Source organism: Odocoileus virginianus, chromosome 7 (genome assembly GCF_023699985.2).
Source record: "Odocoileus virginianus isolate 20LAN1187 ecotype Illinois chromosome 7, Ovbor_1.2, whole genome shotgun sequence".
Taxonomy (NCBI): domain Eukaryota; kingdom Metazoa; phylum Chordata; class Mammalia; order Artiodactyla; family Cervidae; genus Odocoileus; species Odocoileus virginianus.
In genome coordinates, this window is record NC_069680.1 from 5,028,954 (window position 1) to 5,049,429 (window position 20,476).

Below are 20,476 nucleotides of genomic sequence, written 5' to 3' on the forward strand. Positions count from 1 at the left end.
CCCGGGCCGAGCGCGCTGGAGAGCCGGCGAATCTGCGGCCAGGAGGTGCCGGCCCTGGATCAGGAGCCTGGCGGGAGCTGGAACGGCGGTTCAGGTAGCGCTGGGTGAGTGAGTGGGGGCGCCGCGGCGGTGTAGGAACTCTCGCCTCCTGCACACCCCCGCCCCGGAGTGAACTTTCCCAATCCCGGGAAGCGGGGGATTGGGGTGAAGAGACGGGTCTTCAGTCCAGGGTCCGCGGGCGAAGAGTCTGAACAGGGAACGTACACGAAAACTCACACCGACGGGCGCACACAAACGTGCACACAGACCCACGCACGTACTGGAGACACCCGAATACACGTGCACTGCGGGACGGACGCGCTCATAGAGTTTCGCTTGCTGCCGGCGGATCGACGCCGCTGGCCCGCGCGGACCCCCAGCGGACAGGGTTTGCTGCCGTCGCGTACTTGACGAGGGTGGGAGAAAAGGGCCTCCCAGTGACCGCGGACGGGGGCGGGCCAGGTGGGACGCCTCCGGAGGTTCCGGCTTCCCTGCTTCCCGCAGGTGAAGATTAAGACGTAAACAGACGTTGAGCACGTGATCGCTTCGCAGACCCATGGGCTGTACAAGGGGAGCCTCGCGGCGGGAACCTCCCTCCCCCATACTAAGCGAGTTTTAAAGATACCTTGCCGGGCTGTATTCCACTCTCCACCTGGAGGGGATAAGCCCTTCCCCAGGAATGGGAGCACAACGCCCCCTGGAGTTGGGGTAGCACAGGAGGACTACCTGGGAGGGTTGGTTACCTGGGAGGCTTGGTTACCTGGGCTCCTCACCTTCCTTCTCCGGAACATGTTGCCTCCATTCCTGAAGGTACCCGAGGGGGGGCGCAATTCTGCATGGCAGTGTACAGTAGCCTCCGCCGGGACCTCCAGCCCCGGGGAGCAGCTGCGCGAGCGCCTGTGTGTCCTCTTTCTTACTACACTCCTCCTTGCGGAACTGAGAGCTCCTCCCCTCAAAGTAGGAGCAGAAAGCCCACTCACGCAAGAGTGGGAGCCCCCATTCCCCAAAGAATGCATGACCGTACACATCCTCTCTATACCAGAGTGGGCCTATCTCCCTCTGATAGAAGGGAGCACGGCCCCCTCCCCCCAGCGAATGAGTGAGTGGGCAGCGGCCCTCGGCCTCCCCCCCCCCCCCCCCACACACACACACGCTGAGCCCAGCTGCTGCCTGAGCTTCTGGGCAGGCTGCCAGAAAGGGGAGGAGGCTCCTGGTGCCCCAGGAGGCTGGGATCAGGGCAAGGCCAGAGGAGGGGGTCTCTATGTGGGTGGGGCTCAGTCTGTACTTGTGAGGCAAGAGGGTCTAGGGTGAGCCTGAGGGTGGCTGGGCTATGTTTCCCTTTCCAGGGAAAAAGAAAGAAAACAACTCTTTCCATGGAGCTAAAAATAGAGCTGAGAGCCGGCCAGGCTGCGGCCTGGAAGGGTGGGGGGTGGGGGGGAATGCTCCTTCCTGGGGCAGAGGAGCTCTGGCTGGCCTTAGTTCTGGGGGGGCGGGGTTAGGGGGCAGGAGGCTGTCCTTGCCCAGGGATGCGGGCATCAGCTGACCTGGCTAGGTCACAGAGACCCCTATGGGAAAGTCTGTGTGATAAAATGTTTGTGAAATACGACGTGTATGTTTAAGAACTTGTCTTTGTGACTGTGAAAAACTGTCAGTGTGAAAAATGCTTGGGAGACAAGTATATTCAAGATTGTGACTGGGTGCAAAGGAACTTGAGCTGTGAAAGCTTATGCACAACTAGCCGTCACACCGAGTGTATCTCTGTGAGTTGGCCTGATTATGGAAAGAAGGGACATGGAACTTTCTGATGTACCAGACAGACTGAGTGATTGTGTCTGAGACTGAATGTGGGAAAGGTCGTGTGGGTGTTTAGATTGTGTTGTTTGCCAGAGGGTGAGAGTATCCCTGACCCTGAGAAGACAGTGGAACGTTGTCTGCTGTGAGGCTGGCGTAAGCTTGGCCTGTAGGTTTGGACCAGCTCACCCACTGGGGTGGCTTTTGGGGGCCCAGGGGACGTCTCTCTGTGAGCACTGACCTCTTAGCAAATGTCTCTGAGGGAAGGTTGAGGAGCAAAGAACCGCCTCGAGGAAGGCCTGGACTCTCCGGAGAGGGAGTACAGCACTGGGGAGAAGGGTAGGGGCCCCCCAAGGTTGGGGGTGGCTGGGTGTGTTCTCTGAACGGGCCGCCAGGTGGCGCCGCCTCCGCAAATCCTAGCGTGCCTTCTGCTAGCCGCTGGGGGTGGGGCAGGCACCCACCAAGCTTCGGCCCCCGACTTGTGCTGGGACGCAGGGCCCAGAGTTGGGTGCTGGTGACCCTCAACCTCCCTCTCTGGACTCTGAAGCCGGAGAGTGTGCCTGGGGGTGAGGCATCGACTGGAGGAGCGGAGGGGGAAGGGCGGCCGCCGCGGCGCCTGGCCCTTTGTGCTCGAACAATGACCAGCTGCCGCTGGCCCCGGGGCCCAAGTAGGGGTAGAGGGTGATTCGCCGTCGCCTAGTCCTGAGCCGACCGAGCCCCAGACACACAGTCATCGCGCCTCGGAGGGAAGGAATCTGAGTCCCGCTGCGTAGCTCCAGCGTGCGCCCCGCCGGACACGCGTGACGCCGGGTGCCTGCGCGAGTCCGCACCCCGGGGGCGGGGTCACCCCTCGGACCCTCCCCCGCGCTGCACCGCCCACTTGGGCCGGGCGGGGGCCGGGCCGGGCTGGGGGCGCCGCGGAGGCGGGGCCGGGTCGGACCCGGCCGCTCCAAGTGGCCGCGCACGGCAGGCTGGAGCCGGGCGGCGCGCCTGTGGAGCGCTGGGGGCGGCCCGGGGCTGAGCATGGAGCGGCGCGGTGGAGGTGAGGGGGGGGGGGCCGGGGCTGGGAGGCGACCTGGGGGCGCCCCCAACTTCTGCGCGGCGGAGGTCCCGTGGGGAGGCCGCATTCCACAGCTGCCCCCACTTTCTGGAAGAGGCGGAAGGAGGGGGGTGAACTCCGGAGGGAGGATTGGGGGCTCCCGGCTTCCTGTCTCGTAATGGAAACTCGTGATCCCAGACTTGATCCCGCTGGATGGTGCTGGAGTTTGGTGAGGGGGAGACTTTCTCGAACTCTTCTGCCCCCAAAACAGGTCTGTGGGAAACTCAGACCTCGGCCAGACCTCCCTCGGGCCCCAGCTGGATCCAGCCCTCAACCGCCCCCGGCCCACCGAGCAGGGCAGTGTGTGCTGTACCGGAGCGGTTTCTCAAGGATGTTGGGGAGTGCGAGGGGTTCCCTTCCCACAGCCACAAACGCATTTCTCAAAATGGAGCCTCCACTTGCCCCTCCTTTTCTCTCAGGCTCCAAGAGCGGGAGCCGGGCTGGCTGGGCCTGGCTTTCCAGGCGCCTGGCTTTGGCTCCGTGGGTGTCTGGCTCTCAGGGCCCAACTCAGCGTCTCTTCTCGGTTTAGGGGCCCCTGGCTTCGCAGGGACCCCGGCTCACTGGGTCCGCCTGACCCTGGAGCCGCTCTTCGTCTTTGTCTCTTGTCTTTTGGGTCCCTGTCTGAATCTCTGTCTCCTCCCCTCAGTTTCCACTTTCTCTGTGTTCACTGAAGTGGGGAAACACACCGAGATGCCAGCCCTCTTGGCCCCTTAGGGGAAGCCCCTTCCCCACGGTTTCCTGCATGCCCTGGATGGTCTGGGAGAGGGCAGAGGAGAGGGTGTTCTTTCGCCTTTGCTCAGGACTGGCACTTGTGGGGTGGACTCAGACCCCACCCCTGCTCAGAGGGCACCAGTCACCCCCACCCCTGGCTCCCAGCTCCTCCTCCCTCAGTGTGGACACCTTCCTCCAGATCTTTTGACTTGAGTGGGGAGGTGGGGGAGGGTGGACTTAACGGAACACCAGCAAGAATGAAGGAGAGCAGATCAAGCAAAGAATAATGTCTCTCCTCTCCACACACTCCAGTGAGTGACAAAAACCAGGCTCCCACTCACCCATTTGGCCCTGCGTGCCACCCAGACTCTCACCCTCTCACATGCACACACAACCCTCTGTACACACTTGTGCACTATTTCCTGTTCACACACTTGTGTAGGATACATAAACTCATGTATATATGAATGGACATCAAACCATTCTCTGACATAGTCACACTCATACATCACAGATTCACTAATGTATGCATTTATAATTTTCACGTACTTTCTGAGAGAGTTGCACAGATTTTTGTAAGGTATGCCCATATGAGTTCATATATATATATACATGTATATATCTGAATGTATTGATACATCTGTCCAAACATACATGCATACACTCATGTTTTCACACACAGTGCTCATGTTCATGTTCTTGTGCAGTTTCACACGCACAAATAAGTAAAGTGCATACACTCCTACTCCTACGCAGTTCTCTGTCCACTTCTTGGCCCCCGCTCTGCATGATGACTTCAGCAGATGCCTGAGTCCTGGTCTTCAGCCTCAGGACTGGGGAGGGAGTTCCGGGTGGAGGCTTGCTATCCCCTTCCAGGAAGGAGCAGGGCCTGGGGAGGTGGAGCCCTCTTCCCTGGAGCAGCTGCCAGAGGTGATGGTAGAGCCTCTATCCTCATCCCTTTGGAGTTACTCTGGGGAATGTCGAAAGCTAAAAGGTTTCATAGAGGTTGGCAGTGGGCCTGTGGAGGCTTCTTTAGGCCTGACTGACTGGGTGCGGTGAGGCTAGGAATTGTCATGGAAATAGGCATGAGCCTGCACCCACCTCTGGGAAGCAGGAGACCCCAGAGGGCACCTGTGGGCTCCCTAAGAGCTCTGGTTCTTGTTTGACCAGCTCCACCCTTGCCGCCTCTCTGTCTGGGAGAAACTGAGGCCCAGCTACATGAGGCTGGGCACTGCCTGGCCTTAGCTCTTTGTTCCCTAATTACCATTTGAGTTGCTGACTGCACCCCTGAGTTTGCCGAGACTGCATCTAATGAGTCCACCTTTCCCAGGGGGCCAGGGACCAGTGCCAGGAGCTGGTACAGAGGGCTCCCTCCATGATTCCTGGCCTCTGTGGGACCCCCATTCCCTCATCATCCCTGCTTGATAGATTCAGTCCTCACCCCTATTCAGCCCAGAATTGGGCAGTGGTCTGGGGCCAGGGAGGATGGAGGTTCTTGCCAAGATGCAAGAGGGGATATGTTAGAGGGAGGAGATCAGTGCTTTTCACTGATTTCGGGTGGACTGTTTGACCTGAGACTAAGGACCAGGAGGGACTCAGGACTTTATCCAGGGAGGGAGCTCAAGGTGGAGAGACTCTGATGCCACTTCTCTGCTCACAGGTTTCCCTGGAGGCCCTTGGCCAGGCCTGAGCCTCTGCTGCCATGGCCATTGTGCAGACACTGCCAGTGCCACTGGAGCCCGCTCCTGAGGCCGCTACTGCCCCACAAGCACCAGCCATGGGCAGCGTGAGCAGCCTCATCTCAGGCCGGCCCTGCCCTGGGGGGCCGGCTCCTCCTCGCCACCATGGTCCCCCTGGACCCACCTTCTTCCGCCAGCAGGATGGGCTGTTGCGGGGCGGCTACGAGGCACAGGAGCCACTGTGCCCAGCTGTGCCCCCCAGGAAGGCTGTCCCTGGTACCAACTTTACCTACGTCAATGAGGACTTCCGGACAGAGTCACCCCCCAGCCCAAGCAGTGACCTTGAAGATGCCCGAGAGCAGCGGGCGCGCAATGCCCACCTCCGTGGTCCCCCACCAAAGCTCATTCCTGTCTCTGGAAAACTAGAGAAGGTGAGGACCAGCCCTTCCTTTGAGGGTCTGGGTGGAATCAGAGGTCCCCTGGAGAAGCTGAAATTTGGAGACCTATTTATAGGAAGGAGTATGGGCTCCAGATTCACCAGACTTGGGTTCTCATCCCAGCTCTACCTCACTCAGGGAAATCATTTGACCTTTCTGAGCCTCAGTTTCTGTGTTTGTAAAATGGAGGTAACAGGTCAACTCTCATAGGATTGTTGTGAGAATTAAATCTAATAATATGTGTGAAGTGTTTAGCCTAGTGCCTGGCACATAATAGGTACTCAGTAAATGTTAGCTTCTTAGAAATACTGTTCTATATAACTACTGTGTGTTGGCATTTGAGCAAGGCCTGTAACTCCCTCAGCCTCCATTTCCTCATCTATGTATGCAATAGTGATAATATTTTGCTTGCATGGATTTTGTAATGACCTGAGAGGTACATTTTAAGTTGCCTGACATAAGTAAAGCTGACACAGGAGGCCCTCAGCCAGTGGTAGCAATTGTTATTACTATATGGGGGTTGGGGGCCCCGGATGGGAGGGCAGGGAGTGTGATAAGGGCTTCGAGAGATTGGGCGGCTCATCCCCATTGTCAAATGGCACCTTATTTCAGAACATGGAGAAAATTGTGATCCGCCCAACAGCCTTCAAGCCAGTGCTGCCCAAACCTCGAGGGGTACCATCCCTACCTAGCTTCCTGGGTCCTCGGGCCACCGGACCGTCGGGGAGCCAAGGCAGCCTAACGCAGCTGTTCGGGGGCCCGGCCTCCTCCTCCTCTTCCTCCTCCTCCTCGGCTGCCGACAAACCCCTGATACTGAGTGGCTGGGCCAGCGGCTGCCCATCGGGGACTCTGTCTGACTCCGGCCGAAACTCATTGTCCAGCTTGCCCACTTACAGCACCGGGGGTGCCGAGCCGGCTACCAACTCCCCAGGCGGGCACCTGCCCTCCCACGGCCCTGGGCGGGGTGCCCTGCCGGGGCCAGCCCGAGGAGCCCCCACCGGGCCTTCCCACTCAGACAGTGGCCGTTCTTCCTCCAGCAAGAGCACAGGCTCCCTGGGGGGTCGCATGGCTGGGGGGCTCTTGGGCAGCGGTCCCCGGGCCTCCCCTGACAGCAGCTCTTGTGGGGAACGCTCCCCACCACCGCCCCCGCCCCCACCACCCCCTTCGGACGAGGCCCTGCTGCACTGTGTCCTGGAAGGAAAGCTCCGAGACCGGGAGACGGAGCTGCAGCAGCTGCGGGACAGTCTGGACGAGAGTGAGGTGACCATGTGCCAGGTGTGGTCAGTGGCAGTGATGGGGGTGGCATGGCAGGACATCCACAGGTGCTGGGCATACAAGAAGCATTTCTGTCTGCTAAGAGGCAGGTGTTGGGCTGGTGACCCCCATCCCTACCCCAGCTGTCTGGTTTAAAATCTAGAATGGTGGACATGACACCACCATATACTGTCTTTCAGACTTGAGCATGCTACTCGGTTGTACTGAGTCTCAGTTTCCTCACCATAAATGAGGATATTCCTGGCCCCAGGGTTATCATGAGGATTAAGCAGGGCTAAGGGTGTAAAGTGCTTAGATCAATGCCTGGCACCTGGGAAGTGCCACACACATGCTTGCTATTATTGTAGTAGTAGCAAGTGGTTGTTACTGTCGGTCTCCTAATTATTGTCACTGTTGAATCCATCTTCCCTGAGCCCAGGACAGTGGGCCACCAGGGCAGTTGGTAACTGGGGTGCTGGGGGTGGTCAGGGTTGGAGGTGTGGGGGAGCCTCCGGGACCCAGGCCTGCCCTCTCGCCCGCAGGTGTACGAGGAGCGGCAGCGGCACTGGCCCCGTGAGCGAGAGGCTCTGCGAGAGGATGGCGTGGCCCAGGCCCAGCGGGCCCAGCGGGCCCAACAGCTGCTGCAGCTTCAGGTGTTCCAGCTGCAGCAGGAGAAGAGGCAGCTACAGGACGACTTCGCGCAGCTGCTGCAGGAACGCGAGCAGCTGGAGCGGCGCTGCGCCGCCTTCGAGCGGGAGCAACGGGAGCTCGGGCCACGGCTGGAGGAGACCAAGTGGGAGGTGAGCTGTACCAGGAGGGGCAGGGAGCAGGGCCTTCAGTGAGGGGGTAAGCCTTGAAAGGAGGGGCCCAGCCACATCCCCTCACCTGCCATCTCCAGAGGGCCTCCCCTTCCTCACTTTTGTGAGATGAGGCTCCCCCCTCTGACCTCCCTTTCTGGGTATGGGTCGTCTTGGGGGCCTTCACATTTGGTCTCCTCATGGCTCTGCTCTAAGTGCTCAGGTAGCCAGTGACATCCCCATCCACTGCCTTCCCACCAATAATGAGAATGTAGTGCTTATTCCTTGACAGGTACTGCTACTCGAAGCATGTAACGTAGAGTATCATCTAATCCTTGTAATAACCCTGTGAATTGGGTGCTGTTCACACCCTCATTTCATCAGTGAGGAAAATGAGACCCAGAAGGGATGGAGCCTGAGATCACACCTAGTCAGTGGCAGAGCTGAGATCTGAACCCAGGCAGTCTGGCTCTAGTGTCTGTGCTTTCCACCAAGACACTATAGTGCCTCCCAACTGGAAATGCAGGCACTGCCCTTTGCTGCTTCCACTCCTGCCAAACCCGCATGAAGCTGGTGCTTCATGATGGTTTAAAGACCCCAGCTTTGAAACCAGAAGATCTGGGCCTATATTCCACCATAGCTGCCTCAGTGTCTTCATCTGTAAAATAGGTACAGTGATCAAACTGGCTCTCCCCAAATGCCCAGCTTGATGTCAGGGCCTGGCCACCTGGGAGAACCTTCTCACCATCTTTTCCAACTGTCTCCTACCCCTAGGTGTGCCAGAAGTCGGGTGAGATCTCCCTGCTGAAGCAGCAACTGAAGGAATCTCAGGCAGAGCTGGTACAGAAGGGCAGCGAGCTGGTGGCCCTGCGTGTGGCACTGCGGGAGGCCCGGGCAGCGCTTCGGGTCAGTGAGGGCCGGGCACGGGGCCTCCAGGAAGCAGCCCGAACACGGGAGCTGGAGCTGGAGGCCTGTTCCCAAGAGCTGCAGCGGCACCGTCAAGAGGCTGAGCGGCTGCGGGAGAAAGCTGGGCAGTTGGACAGTGAGGCCGCCGGACTCCGGGAACCCCCTGTGCCACCTGCCACTACTGACCCATTCCTCCTGGCAGAGAGTGATGAGGCCAAGGCACAGCGGGCTGCCGCCGGGGTCGGGGGCAGCCTGCGGGCCCAGGTGGAGCGGCTCCGGGCGGAGCTACAGCGGGAGCGGCGGCGAGGTGAGGAGCAGCGGGACAGCTTTGAGGGGGAGCGGCTGGCCTGGCAGGCAGAGAAGGAGCAGGTGATCCGCTACCAGAAGCAGCTGCAGCACAACTACATCCAGATGTACCGACGTAACCGGCAGCTGGAGCAGGAGCTGCAGCAGCTCAGTCTGGAGCTGGAGGCCCGGGAACTCGCAGACCTGGGCCTGGCAGAGCCAGCGCCCTGCATCTGCCTGGAGGAGATCACTGCCACTGAAATCTAGGGCCTTAGCTCCCCCCTCTGCACGGAGGTCTACTGAAAGCAGGCAGTAGCCTCAGATCCACCGAGGGTCCCAAAGTCTGAGGGCCCAAGGGCCGTTAGTCCCTGGGATGCAGGCCTCTGGGCCTCTGCCAAGGACTCAGGGCTGCCCAATGACTTGGATCAGACTCCCTGAAGGTCCCCATGTTCACTGTCACCCAAAGGCTCCTACTCACTCGACCTATTTCATTCACTCCCCAAATACTGCCATTGCTATTTTGCCAACCCCACACCCTCCCAGCGCTCCCAGCCCACTCACCCAGGGGGCTCGGAAAAGGAAGGGGCTCCCTCATCTCCACGTTCTCCCCACCATCCCAAAGCTAGAGCGAGCCATATAGCGCCAGCTGCTCCAGATGTGCCTGCCCCCAACCCTGCCCATGTTGGGGAACAGGACTGGGACTGGGGTCTGATCCCCAGGTCCCAGCTCTGCAACCCCTCTCCTGGGGAGAAGGGGCTGTAGTCAGACCAAAGGAAGAACTCAGAAATGTTTATTTGTGTTTGTGACCAAGTGGCCCCTCCCCATATCCAGGTTTTTGGCCTCGTTTTTCACTTGTATATTTTTCACATTGTAAATTTCTTGTACAAACCCAAAGAAAAAAATTAAAATGTTTGTTTTTAAAAAAAGATGAGTGTGGTGGATAAAGATTAGGGGAACTTTGACCCCCCAAGCCCTTTTATTTGATGGCTATTCCCCTACCCCTCATAGAGATCTTAGGGAAAGGGTGATGGGGAAGGACAAATCAAGTAGAAAATCTGATGTCCTAGTGGACTACAACATGAAATGGGCCCTCAGGGTTTGAGAAATTAGAAAAGAACTTCCTCTCCCTTGAACAGAACACAGCTTGGGGCTGGATGCAGTGACCCCCTTGAGGGCCATCTCTGAGAATCCCTGTCCCTCACTGTTTCAGGGAATCATGAGAAAGTGCACACCAATCCCCAGCTCCAGACCCTGGGTATCCCCTTCCTGTCTTGGGAAGTTGGGGTCAGTGAGCTGGTGACCTTGTCCTTGACACTAAGTTTATCTGGAACGGGCAGAGCCTTAGTGACAACTGGGGAGGGAGACGTGAGGGAGGGGATCTGAGCCACCAGTGTGGAGGAGGCAAGGCAAGCAGGAGTGGAAGGTTCCTGAAGCCTGAAGAGGTTAGTAGGTGAGGTCTAGGGGATGACAGGAGGATTCTCTGAGGTCAGTGGGGAGAGTTATGGGATAGGATAGCTGGGGAGAATCTGGGATTAGTGTCAGGAGGCAAGAGGGTTGGAGAGAGGGCTTCGGGTCAGCTGGAGAAGGTAGGCATTAGCAGGAGGGGTCGGGGTTTGGGTGGGAAGGGCATTAATGGGAAGTTTGGGAGTCAGTGGGAGGCAGTTGGAGTGCCATCAAGGGGTCAGCGGGCAGGGGAATGGTCAGCAGGAAGCTGCTGTTCATTGAGGGCTGACAAGTCAGAGGGCAAGGGCAGTGGGCCAGGCTTGGGGACCCTAACCACAAGCTCCATGGGCTCCCGAGCCTTGTTTCGATAAGCCCGGCGAATGGTATCTACCGCCCGCTGGTGCGTCACCTGCTCCAGGCTCTCTCCATCCACGGCCACAAGCTCAAAGCCAGCCTGGAGTGGGGATGGGAGAGTCACAGACCTCCCTCCTCAGGTCAACCCCACCCCACCCCGCAACCTCTCACCTCCACCAGCTGGGACACTGCTCCCCAACTGGGCGGAGGGGATGGACAATGGGACTTCTGTGCCCGAAGCCCAGTGGGGGCAGGGTGGGGCACAGACAATGGCCTTTTGTTCCTTGGGGCTAGGGGTGGAACAGGATGGGCCACCCTCAGGCCCAGGCTGGCATGAAGACACAGATTTTTCCCTAGGTCTGCTCAACCTGCAGGTTAACCCCCTGCTCCAAACCTCCTCCCACGACCTGGTCTACACATGTCTGGCTGGAAGATGGGCATGCACTGGTCCTGCCCTCTGCCAAAATTCAGATCTGGGCCTAAAGAGTGGGTCTGGGTGCCCTTCACCCACCTGAAGGGCCCCGCTGAGGAAGGCAGCGCCCCCGGGGAAGATCTTTTCTATCTTCACCATGGGTTGTACCTTGGACTCAATGCCCCCAGAAATGCTGATGCCTAGTGAGAGGGAGAAACGCTGGGTGACAGTGCAGCCACACCACTAAAGCCTAGAGCTCTCTGGAGAACCCAGCACCCATCCCCAAATAGAGACCCCCCCAAGCCAACCCCCAGATCCTACTACTGCTCCATCCTCAACCCACTCTAATCCTAAGCCTCCCAAATTTAGACCTTTCCAACTATACCCTGATTCTTTCCCTTGTCCCAGGTCCCCAAGTCACACCCCAAAACCAAGCCCACCAACCGCACCCACACCCAAGCCCCCATCCCCCACCAGGCCCAGTCCTGCCAAGACTCACCCAAGGACTGTTTCATCTTAGACAGCGTGACGGTCTTCAACTCCCCACTGGGGACCTTCATGACTGTCTCCTCAGCTGTCCTGCCAGTTCCATTCTCAGAGGGCCCTTGACTGCCCCCTGCCATAGGTCGTGGCAGAGGGGGCCTGGCTTTCCGAGGCTTGTGGTAGCGCCCATTGGCTGTGCTGGGAGTGGGGATGGGTGCCGGGGATGGGGAACGCCTGCGGCCGGGGGACTTGCCTTGGCCCCGGCTGCGGCTGCGGCTGCGGCTGCAGCTGCGGCTGCGGCTCTGGGCTGGGCCCTGGCTCCAGCTCTGCTGAGGGTCCTCTAGGGTCAACGGTTCAGTCAGCAGCCAGTTAGGCCTCGGGGGCCGAGGAGCCACGGGAGGTGGCTGAGGAAGGGGTGTGCAGGCGCTTCGGCGTGGGGCGAAGGCATCTACTGGCACGTCTTGGAGACGGGGGATTCCTTTATGAGGGTGGCAGGAGGCAGAGGCACCCAGGGAGACCTGGAGGCCCCCCAGCCGCTCCCTCAGCTCCCCATCATCTTCCTCTTCTGAGAAGCCATTCACAGGAAGCAGGTAGAAGCCGCCACGACTGTCTGGGGAAGAGGGTCAAGGTCAGGCTGCCCTCTCCTCAACAGCCCAAACTGCCTGGCCAGAGCCCAGTCCTCACTGCGTGGGTGTAAGGAGACCTGGGTGCGCTCAGGCTCTTACGGCAGTGTGTCCCACGGTGAGGGACACTGCCCCAGTTCTATTGCAAAAGTATTTTAATACTTTCTATTGGAATAGTTACAGTTTTATTTTATCATATCTGAGTAAAAATATGACTCCCACACCAAGCTGGTTATTTCTCAGAGATTATTTCATAGAATGAGATGATTTAACAAGTGAGTGGGTTTTAAAACCAATTAGTAAGTAAATAATAGTACAGATGGTTAGTGGACGTGATAAAAATGGTCCTGGGAGATGAGGGATTCCCTTCAGGGAACCACACCACACATATCTCTGAAGCCATAAAGTCCTATGTGGAAACAGGGATGGAATGCCCATTCTCCCTCCCCGAGTCCCCCTGGGGTGTGCCCCCTCTCTGCACTCTGGAACTCTGACTGACCAGGCACAGGGGTGATGAGGTGACGCTTGGGTAGTGTGTCTTGTCGGGTTGGTCTCAAGGCAGGAGGCCGAACTGGTTGGAGAGGAGAGCAGGTTAGGAACAAGGCTCCCTGAGGGACACAGCTGAAAGGGCCCAGGCAGCTCTGCCCCTCTCCCCTGGGAGGCCCCCACCCCCAGCCACACCTGGGGCTCAGGAGCCTCAGTCCTGCCCCCTGGCTGCTGACCTGCCTGACTCTTGAGGGCCTCAAAAGCCTCCAGCTCCACAGGCATCACCATGCTGTCGAAGCGACCCAAGTCTGTGGGGGCCACCACACTCCTGGGGGAGGGTAAGAGATGAGGTGTGGGCAGGGCTCAGTTCCGGGGGAACCTGGAGGGGCTTCAGCCCTGGAGAGGTTAGGGAAGGTTTCGGGGGTCCCCTCCCTGCCCCCAAGCCCTCCCCACCTAATGTCCCGCAGCAGCAGCAGCTTGGCGGGCCTGTCCAGAATAGCCAGCAGGGGCCTCACTAGGTCCTCCACGCCGCCCTCATGCACGTACTGCAGAGAGAGGTACCACAGGTCAGATAGCAGCAGGGGCCTCCAGAGCCCAGTGAGGGGGCATGCGGGGGTCCCCATGTTTAGGAAAGGTTCTCCCCCAGGCCCGGGCTGTCCACAGGATTGTCTTACTCGGTGACTGGGTAGAACGTGCAATAATAATGACAGAGCAGTAACAGCAACACCAATAACAGCTTTGGGCCTTTTTCTAGGCCTTTTACACATGGTCTCCCACTTTGAGAAGTGACATCAGTTATTCTTGTTTTCCAGATGAGGGAACTGAGGCTCAGAGAGGACTTTGCCCCAGGCCACACAGATGAGGAAGTGTGAAGAGAGATTGAAAGTTGAGAAATCTGGCTCCTGCCTACTACTGTACCGGAAAAGGATATGCAGGGAGTGGACTCTCCTCCCCACCCCCACCTCCCAGGCTGAAGGAAGGAATTTGAGCCAAAGGCAAGGCTGTGTGCCTGGCTGTCCCAGCTTGTGTTTACATACAGCCCGACAAATTAAGCTTTGTTCAAGGCTGGAATGGGGACTTTGGGGAAGGGGTGGCCCTATAGAAAGCCTCTCCAGTCTTTAGCTAGGGTAGTGGAGGCATTTCTGCCTGGCACTGCCCAGATGCCTCCAGCCACACCCCACCGTCGCAACTTGGATAGCACACTGCCCCCTAGTGCCACAAGGGGCACACACAGAGCATCCCTGGCAAGCACAGGACACTGGCAAACAGCACATCCTGGTGGCCAGAGTGAGACATTCATAAAGAGCTGGAAATCAAACGTGTGTGTGTAGCCCTAAACCACACACAAAGTTGCAGGGACTCACATACACATACCGACAACACACCCCCTTTTGTCTGGAGAGAGATACACGTAATGGCAGAGAACCAGTCACATATGTGCACACACTTCAAGTCCACAATCCTGCGTTCAGCATACACTAAGTGCCGGGTCCTATCCTGGGCAGTAGGGGCACAACGACAAAGAGCCACAAGCCCCAGTAAACTACAAACCACTGGCGATGACCCAGAGGGAGTCTCAGAGGAGGGTGGGAAGATCAGAGTAAGCTTCACGGAGGTGGTGGCATTTACACTGACTCTTACGGATAAATGAAAGGAATACAAGAAAGTTGAGAAGAAAGGGTGGTATGGAGTAATGCGTTCATAGAAGTTTAACTGGGCTTCCCCTATGGCTCAGTGGGTAAAAAATCCACCTGCAATGCGGAAAACGCAAGACATGGGGGTTTGATCCCTGGGTCAGGAAGATCCCCTGGAGGAAGGCATGGCAACCCACTCCAGTATTCTTGTCTGGAGAATCCCATGGACAGAGGACACACACCCATGCTCACGGGGTACATGAAGGGGCCCCCATATAGGCTGTGCGGGTTGTGACTACAGTGCAGGTGGTGCTCCTAGAGTTGTGCGATCGTAACCTGTATAAACCAGGTTACATGTTATACCTGGGGAAGATGAAATGGTGACCATGGGAAAGCAGAGGTTAGTGAGCTGGGGAGTCAAGTCAGGGAGCGCCTTGAACGTGAGGATAAGGAACTTGTACTCTATTCTGCCAGACAAGAGACTGCAAGGGGGTTGCGGGAGTTTGTAGAGTAATCAGAGAGGTAGTTTATAATGCCTGGTCAGAAGGCTGTGGGGAGATGGCTCAGAGTGGGAGCTAGAAGGGAGGCTTGGGTTTCAGGGAGCCTACGGGAGCTTTACTAATCATTCCAGCCAGGACACTACCCCGAAGGTCTGATCTATTGGTATGGGTGGGGCTTGGGTCAGACTCGGGTGGTGGGCATTGCTCCCTAGGTGCTACAGGGCTCTGGGAGAGGCCTTCCTGGTTAGGGCACGGTGGGAGGAGCAGAGGGATGGGGGAACAGCATCCAAAGAAACTGACACAGAGCTCCACCTGGTGGCCAGAGCCTAGAGTCTCAGGCTTACAAAGACGGTACACTCAGCCCCACTTGGCACTCTAAGCTGAGCATGACACTCAAGTGAATTTAGCCCAGAGGCCTTTAGCTGCCCCCAACATGCATCTCCATATGTAGCTCTGATGTAAACCAAGCATTGGGAAAAGGATGCATGAATTATTGTGCCTCAGTTTCCAGGTGACATGCACACAGGTACAATCATACAGTGCTGTTGTTCAGTCCCTAAGTCTCGACTCTTTGCGACCCCAAGGAGTGTAGCCCGCCATGCTCCTCTGTCCTGGGGATTTCCCAGCAAGAACACTAGAGTGGGCTGCCATTTCCTTCTCCAGGGAATCTTCCTGACCCAGGGATCGAACCTGTGTCTCCTGCATTGGCAGCTGGGTTCTTCACCACTGAGCCAACAGGGAAGCCCAAATCATACAGTTAAGTCAACACAAACCCAGATAAACAAAGGTACACATCACACAGACATAACACAGCCCCACCCTGACCAAGGTGAAGGAGTAGGGGAAACCACAAACAATTTCCTGAAACTCTTCAGTTTGCCCTGGTACAGAGGAGCACGCATGCACTGATGCAGATGCAGCATAGGGAACCCATTACAGGAAACCTGGAGCTTCTTGAGACAGAAGGATAGGGGAGGGACTTCCAGTTCTCCTGGAGGGGGTGACCTGTGTCTCCTACAGTCTCCCCAACATTCAGGCTACAAAGACTCCCTTAAATCTACCCTCAACCCTACTGTGGGAACCTCTGCTTCTGTCTGAAGTGGAAAGGAGTGATCGCTTCGGCAGCACATATACTGAAGTGGAAAGGAACAGTGAGGAACAGTGTAGATATTGAGGGAGGCTTGGGGTATGTTGGGAGAACAAAAGATTACTTACTTGGATAACAGGAGAGAGGCCAGGCCTGATGGCTGACCCAGGAGTGGAAGGAGGCATGAGCTGGGGAAGGCTGAGGTTTAGAAGAGAACAGAAAACAGAGCAGGTGACTGCAGGGACTCAGGTCACAAACTCACCTATCTGGTCTGGCGCCGCCTCTCCTCAGCTTAAATATTACCTCCTCTGGGAGGCCCTGGCAGACCACACCATCTAGTTTGTGCCTCAGGTTATTTTCTCATGTCCTTTTCCTTCATAGTACTTCACATGATTTGTCTCTATGGGTGCTTAGGTTCTAGTTACTATCTATCTTTCCTTCCTGACTGTGAGCTCAGTGTGTGTGTCCATGTGTCTGTGTGCACTCTTGAGCAACCACATCACAGGGGTGACTTCTGCTTTCCTTACCACTGGGCTCACAGCATTAAACCCAGATACTGGCCAGCAGTTAGTGGCTTGAATGAATGAGGGGTTGGGTGACTGAGTGACCAAGTACTGGCGCTGAGAGTGGGCTGGAGGCTCACCCGGGAGCAGTGGCGGGTGACAGCCAGCACTTCGTCATCAGTCAGCAGTCGCCGGGCCAGGTCCTGAATTAGGGGCCGACGGCTCTCCCAGGCCTGCACCTGCTCATCCACATTGGGCAGGTGGCTGGAGGGGCTCCCAGACCTGGCAGAGAGCAGAGCCCGGCCCCTCTCCCGGTCTGCAGGGCAGGAGCAAAAGGATACAATGAAGGAGCCAGGAGCCATCAGAAGTCAAGGCAGGGACTCCCCTCAGTGGGGTCAGACTCCAGAATAGACTGGCTAAGGGTCCCAGGTTCCCCCGGTGGAATCCCAGCCTATTCCAGATGCTCCCCACCATGGTCTCCCATAGCAATCTGTCCATCACTGGAGTTCCAATTCAGGCCCTTCAGCCCCCATCCCAGACCCCTAGCCCAGTCTGCTCCTTAGTTGAGCCCTGGCCCAGAGCCCCTGTGCCCCCTGAACATGTACTGTCATACTAGTCTGTCCACATTGGAGATCTAGCAAGGCCCCCTCCGTCATCTCCCCAATAATCTGTCTTTGGAAGTCCCAGCTTAAGCTCCCAGCCCTCAAAAATGCACCCCAATATCTATCTGTAACCCTATATTCCTAGAAAGCATAGTCCAATTCTTTTAGTTGCCCCTAATGTGCACCTCTCAATCTGTCTGATACTCCATGCTTGACCACGAGTTTAGCCTAAAGTCCCTTAGCACCCCCAATATGCACCCCATCTGCAGCTCTATTGTAGACCAGGCTCACAAGGGGGAAGCAAGCATTACCGCGTTTCAGCCTCCAGGTGACAAACTTCTGCACGGGCCCCACTCCCCCTGCTAAGAAGAAGAAAGAGGCTCAGTTATAGCCCTGGTCTCCCAGCTGAAAATGGGGGTTGGGGGCTCAGAACTGGCTGGATCATGGGCTGGAATGGAGAGTTCAAGGCTGGAATGTGGTGGGACTAGGAAGCAAGAGGCCAGGCTATTAAGGCAGGTCTTGAAGGCCAAGGTCAGGCTAGGAGCTTCATTCACAGACAGCGGGGAGTCAGTGAAGGCTTTGGATCAAGAGAGGGCCCAGTCTGTGCCCTGCTTCTAGAAGTCCGTTGGGAAGCAAATGAATGGATGGAAGAATCCTAAGGGCAAATCACCTACCTTCAGGGCACAAAGAGAAAAAGAGGAGCCTTGGAAGGAGGGAGAGGAGCAGCCAGAGAAGTGGGGAGAGAACCAGGAGAGAGAAGGGCCTTGGGGGCTGTGAAAAGAGAGACGAGTTTAGGGAGGGGGTTAGGCTGCCCTGATTTGAAGGGATTGTCTCTCCCATGAGACCCAGGGAGGGGCAGGGCCCAGCCCCTCTTTGCTTACCCAACATTCATTCTCTTTTCTAGAAATGGCACCCTGATTTCAGCAGGAGACCCATCCCATCCCCCACCCCCAGCATTCTCAGTCTCCATACTCCAGGGTGGACACATGACCCAGGATGGCCAATGAGAGCACCCTCTCTCTCTCCCAGGTCACAAGCGATATGTCGGGCATGTGATCCTAGCTGGGCCAACCAGAGCCTGGGACATCATCTGGAACTATTTAAGGAGAGGCTCTTTCCCCCGGGTTGCTAAGCGACAGTGGCCTTCTTACCTTTAAGTGGCAAAGCCAGCAAGATGATGAAGACACACCAGGGGAAAGAGGAAGCAAAAGATGAAGAGTACAGATGGCTGAGGAGACTGTTTAAACCTTTAGACCCAGTTTGCATCCATAGCTGAGCCAAGAAGTGCTTTTTAAAGCTAGCTTGAATTGTTTTTCTCACAGATAACCCCAAGAGTCTCAACTCATCCACTTTTGGTCCAGCCTTTGAATCTCACCAGAGAGATGAGATGCCCTCTGAAGGGTACTCAGGAAGCCTTTGACATGAATGAAACCTGTCTAGGCCTTCCTGCCTGGGCCTTGATCTAGAAATGGCCTTGCTCTAGGTGGTTCTAGAACTGGCTAGAGCCTGTGGAGCTCTGGCCAGGGGAGGTGAAGCCAAATGCCCTAAGAAAGAAGTGTCCTGCCTCCCAAGAGCACCAAGAGCATGGGAATCTGACCCAAGGTCTTCTTGTCTGTGCTGTGACTCTTCTCAGTTTTCCCTTCTGTAAAATGGGAAGATGAGGCAGTACAACAAGGACCACTACATATTCTGAGCACCAACTGTATGTCAGACCATGGACTAAGTGATTAACATACACTGATTCACTGATTCATCATTATTCCCAAAGAAATAGTATTGTGTGTGTGTGTGCGTTAAGTCGCTTCAGTTGTGTTGGACTCTCTGCAACCCTATGGACCATAGACCACCAGGTTCCTCTGTCAATGGGATTTCCCAGGCAAGAATACTCGAGTGGGTTGCCAGACCCACTTCCAGACCCAGGGATCGAACCCACGTCTCCTGCATTGGCAGGCAGGTTCCTTACCACTAGCACCAACAGGTATTATTACTCCTGTTTTACTCATGTGGCTCGCAGGGGAAGGTGGTGGCTCACAGCTGGGATGAGGCAGTGTGGGATTTAAACTCAGAGCTGTGGAATATCAAGTAGACTTTTCCTCTGTCCTCGCATCTGACCCGCCCAGTACCTACCTTTCTCCAGGTCCAGGCGAGGGCGAGGCTTGGCTGGGCTCCTGCTGTCCAGTGTCCAGGCCTCTCTGTGCCCATCCCCTGCCAGCCGCCCCTGTCGCCCTCCCTTGAAGAAGAGGTTCATCAGGGTCTTGGAGCGCTGCAGGGCCCCCTTCTCCCCAGGGGACCCTGGCTTCTCCTTCCTCCGCTGCTGCTTCTCCTCTGCAGACAGGAGGGAGGGGTGGGCAGAAGGGAAGGACTAGGGGCAGGGGTGTGGGGAGGGGCAGAGAGAAGGGAGGGTTGGGGGCAGACAGGGTCTGCAGCCATGTGGGAAGGTGGGGATGAAGATGGGGGTGGGGGTTCCTCTTCCAACTTCCCACCCCTCCCCCACCCACAGCTCCAACTACGTGAGGATTGTGTGTGTGTGTGTGTGCTCGTGGACAGGTCTGGGAACCCAAGGATGGAAGGTCTGGGTTAGGGCTGGTTTGGGGTCCAGGACTAGTTTAAAATGGAACCCAAAGCAGGATCTGAGTATGTTCTGGAGCTGTGGTTAGGGCAAAGCCTTGTGCGAAGGAGTTTGGGGCCCAGGACAGGGTGCAAGACAGATTTTGGACCCAGAGCTTTTAGTGGGGGGAGCAACAGCCACCTGTCCCTCACGTACCCCACAAGGTCAGGTGGCTCTGGGAGCGGGTGATGGGGGGCCGGGGTCGGCTAAGGGCCAGCAACAGAGCAGTCTTGGGGGACTCAGAGAGTGCAGAGTCAAGGTGCCGGGTGGGTGGTGGGCCGTCGGAACGGATGGCAGTGTCCCTGAGGATGACCGTGGGCCGCACGCTGCACCAGGTCTCCACGAGGCTCCCCACATCAGGCTCCGTCTGCATGGCTGTGTCCGCCCGCCCCCAGCCCGGGCCCCAGCTGCTGGGCTCCTCAGGCCCCAGGCAGACATCCATGCGGTCCGAGGGCAGGGAGCCCTCGGCCGAGCTGTAGAGGGCACTGGAGGTGAAGGAGGAGACGCTGGAGCTGCTCTCCGAGGTGGGGGACAGCTGCTGCAGCACCCCGTTGCTCACTGCGGGCGGTGGAGAGGGCAGGGGCATCTCAGAGGTCTGGCTGGGTGGCTCTGGGGCCCTGCCGGGGCTGCAGACCACTCGTGGGCTTGGAGGGGGAGTGCTGGGCAGCGGCGAGGTTGTGAGCACAGGATCTCAGGAACCAACCACTACTCAGCAGTCCTGCTAACTGGCTGTGGGACCTTAG

At 57.3% G+C, this 20,476-nt stretch overlaps 2 protein-coding genes across 12 annotated transcripts in view; one reads left to right on the plus strand and one right to left on the minus strand.

The window, feature by feature from the left end:
* Positions 1 to 9,924, plus strand: LZTS2 (leucine zipper tumor suppressor 2). Of its 4 annotated transcripts, none has more exons than XM_020870650.2 (5): positions 1 to 104; positions 5,301 to 5,750; positions 6,369 to 7,031; positions 7,553 to 7,810; positions 8,582 to 9,924. In XM_020870650.2, exons 2-5 carry the CDS (start codon positions 5,343 to 5,345, stop codon positions 9,263 to 9,265), a joined length of 2,013 nt encoding a protein of 670 aa, XP_020726309.2. In that variant the 5' UTR covers positions 1 to 104; positions 5,301 to 5,342; the 3' UTR covers positions 9,266 to 9,924. The 4 variants fall into 4 exon arrangements, with proteins under 4 accessions (XP_020726309.2, XP_070326145.1, XP_020726315.2 ...); XM_070470044.1 differs by having other exon boundaries at positions 14 to 94; XM_020870656.2 differs by lacking the exon at positions 1 to 104 and adding an exon at positions 2,279 to 2,872 and having other exon boundaries at positions 6,369 to 7,016.
* Positions 9,775 to 20,476, minus strand: part of PDZD7 (PDZ domain containing 7) — a 19,902-nt gene continuing 9,200 nt past the window's right edge. Inside the window, exons 8-17 of one of the 8 annotated variants that reach the window (XM_020870639.2) lie at positions 19,890 to 20,291; positions 19,253 to 19,450; positions 17,437 to 17,487; positions 16,664 to 16,839; positions 13,253 to 13,344; positions 13,036 to 13,127; positions 12,813 to 12,884; positions 11,707 to 12,300; positions 11,307 to 11,407; positions 9,775 to 10,895 (exon numbers count right to left, since the gene is read on the minus strand). In XM_020870639.2, the coding sequence (XP_020726298.2) occupies positions 10,680 to 10,895; positions 11,307 to 11,407; positions 11,707 to 12,300; positions 12,813 to 12,884; positions 13,036 to 13,127; positions 13,253 to 13,344; positions 16,664 to 16,839; positions 17,437 to 17,487; positions 19,253 to 19,450; positions 19,890 to 20,291 (1,994 nt within the window). In that variant the 3' untranslated portion in view covers positions 9,775 to 10,679. Of the gene's footprint in view, positions 10,896 to 11,306; positions 11,408 to 11,706; positions 12,301 to 12,812; positions 12,885 to 13,035; positions 13,128 to 13,252; positions 13,345 to 16,148; positions 16,219 to 16,663; positions 16,840 to 17,395; positions 17,897 to 19,252; positions 19,451 to 19,889; positions 20,292 to 20,476 lie in introns of those variants that run through there. The other 7 variants (XM_070470039.1, XR_011488604.1, XM_070470040.1 and 4 more) reach the window with 7 other exon arrangements.

Bases quoted from the DNA above. Each gene is read 5' to 3' on its own strand.
- LZTS2 (XM_020870650.2), top strand. From the start codon at position 5,343: ATGGCCATTGTGCAGACACTGCCAGTGCCACTGGAGCCCGCTCCTGAG. The intron at 7,032-7,552 runs GTGTGGTCAGTG...TCTCGCCCGCAG, and splicing joins GTGAGGTGACCATGTGCCAG to GTGTACGAGGAGCGGCAGCG. The intron at 7,811-8,581 runs GTGAGCTGTACC...TCCTACCCCTAG, and splicing joins TGGAGGAGACCAAGTGGGAG to GTGTGCCAGAAGTCGGGTGA.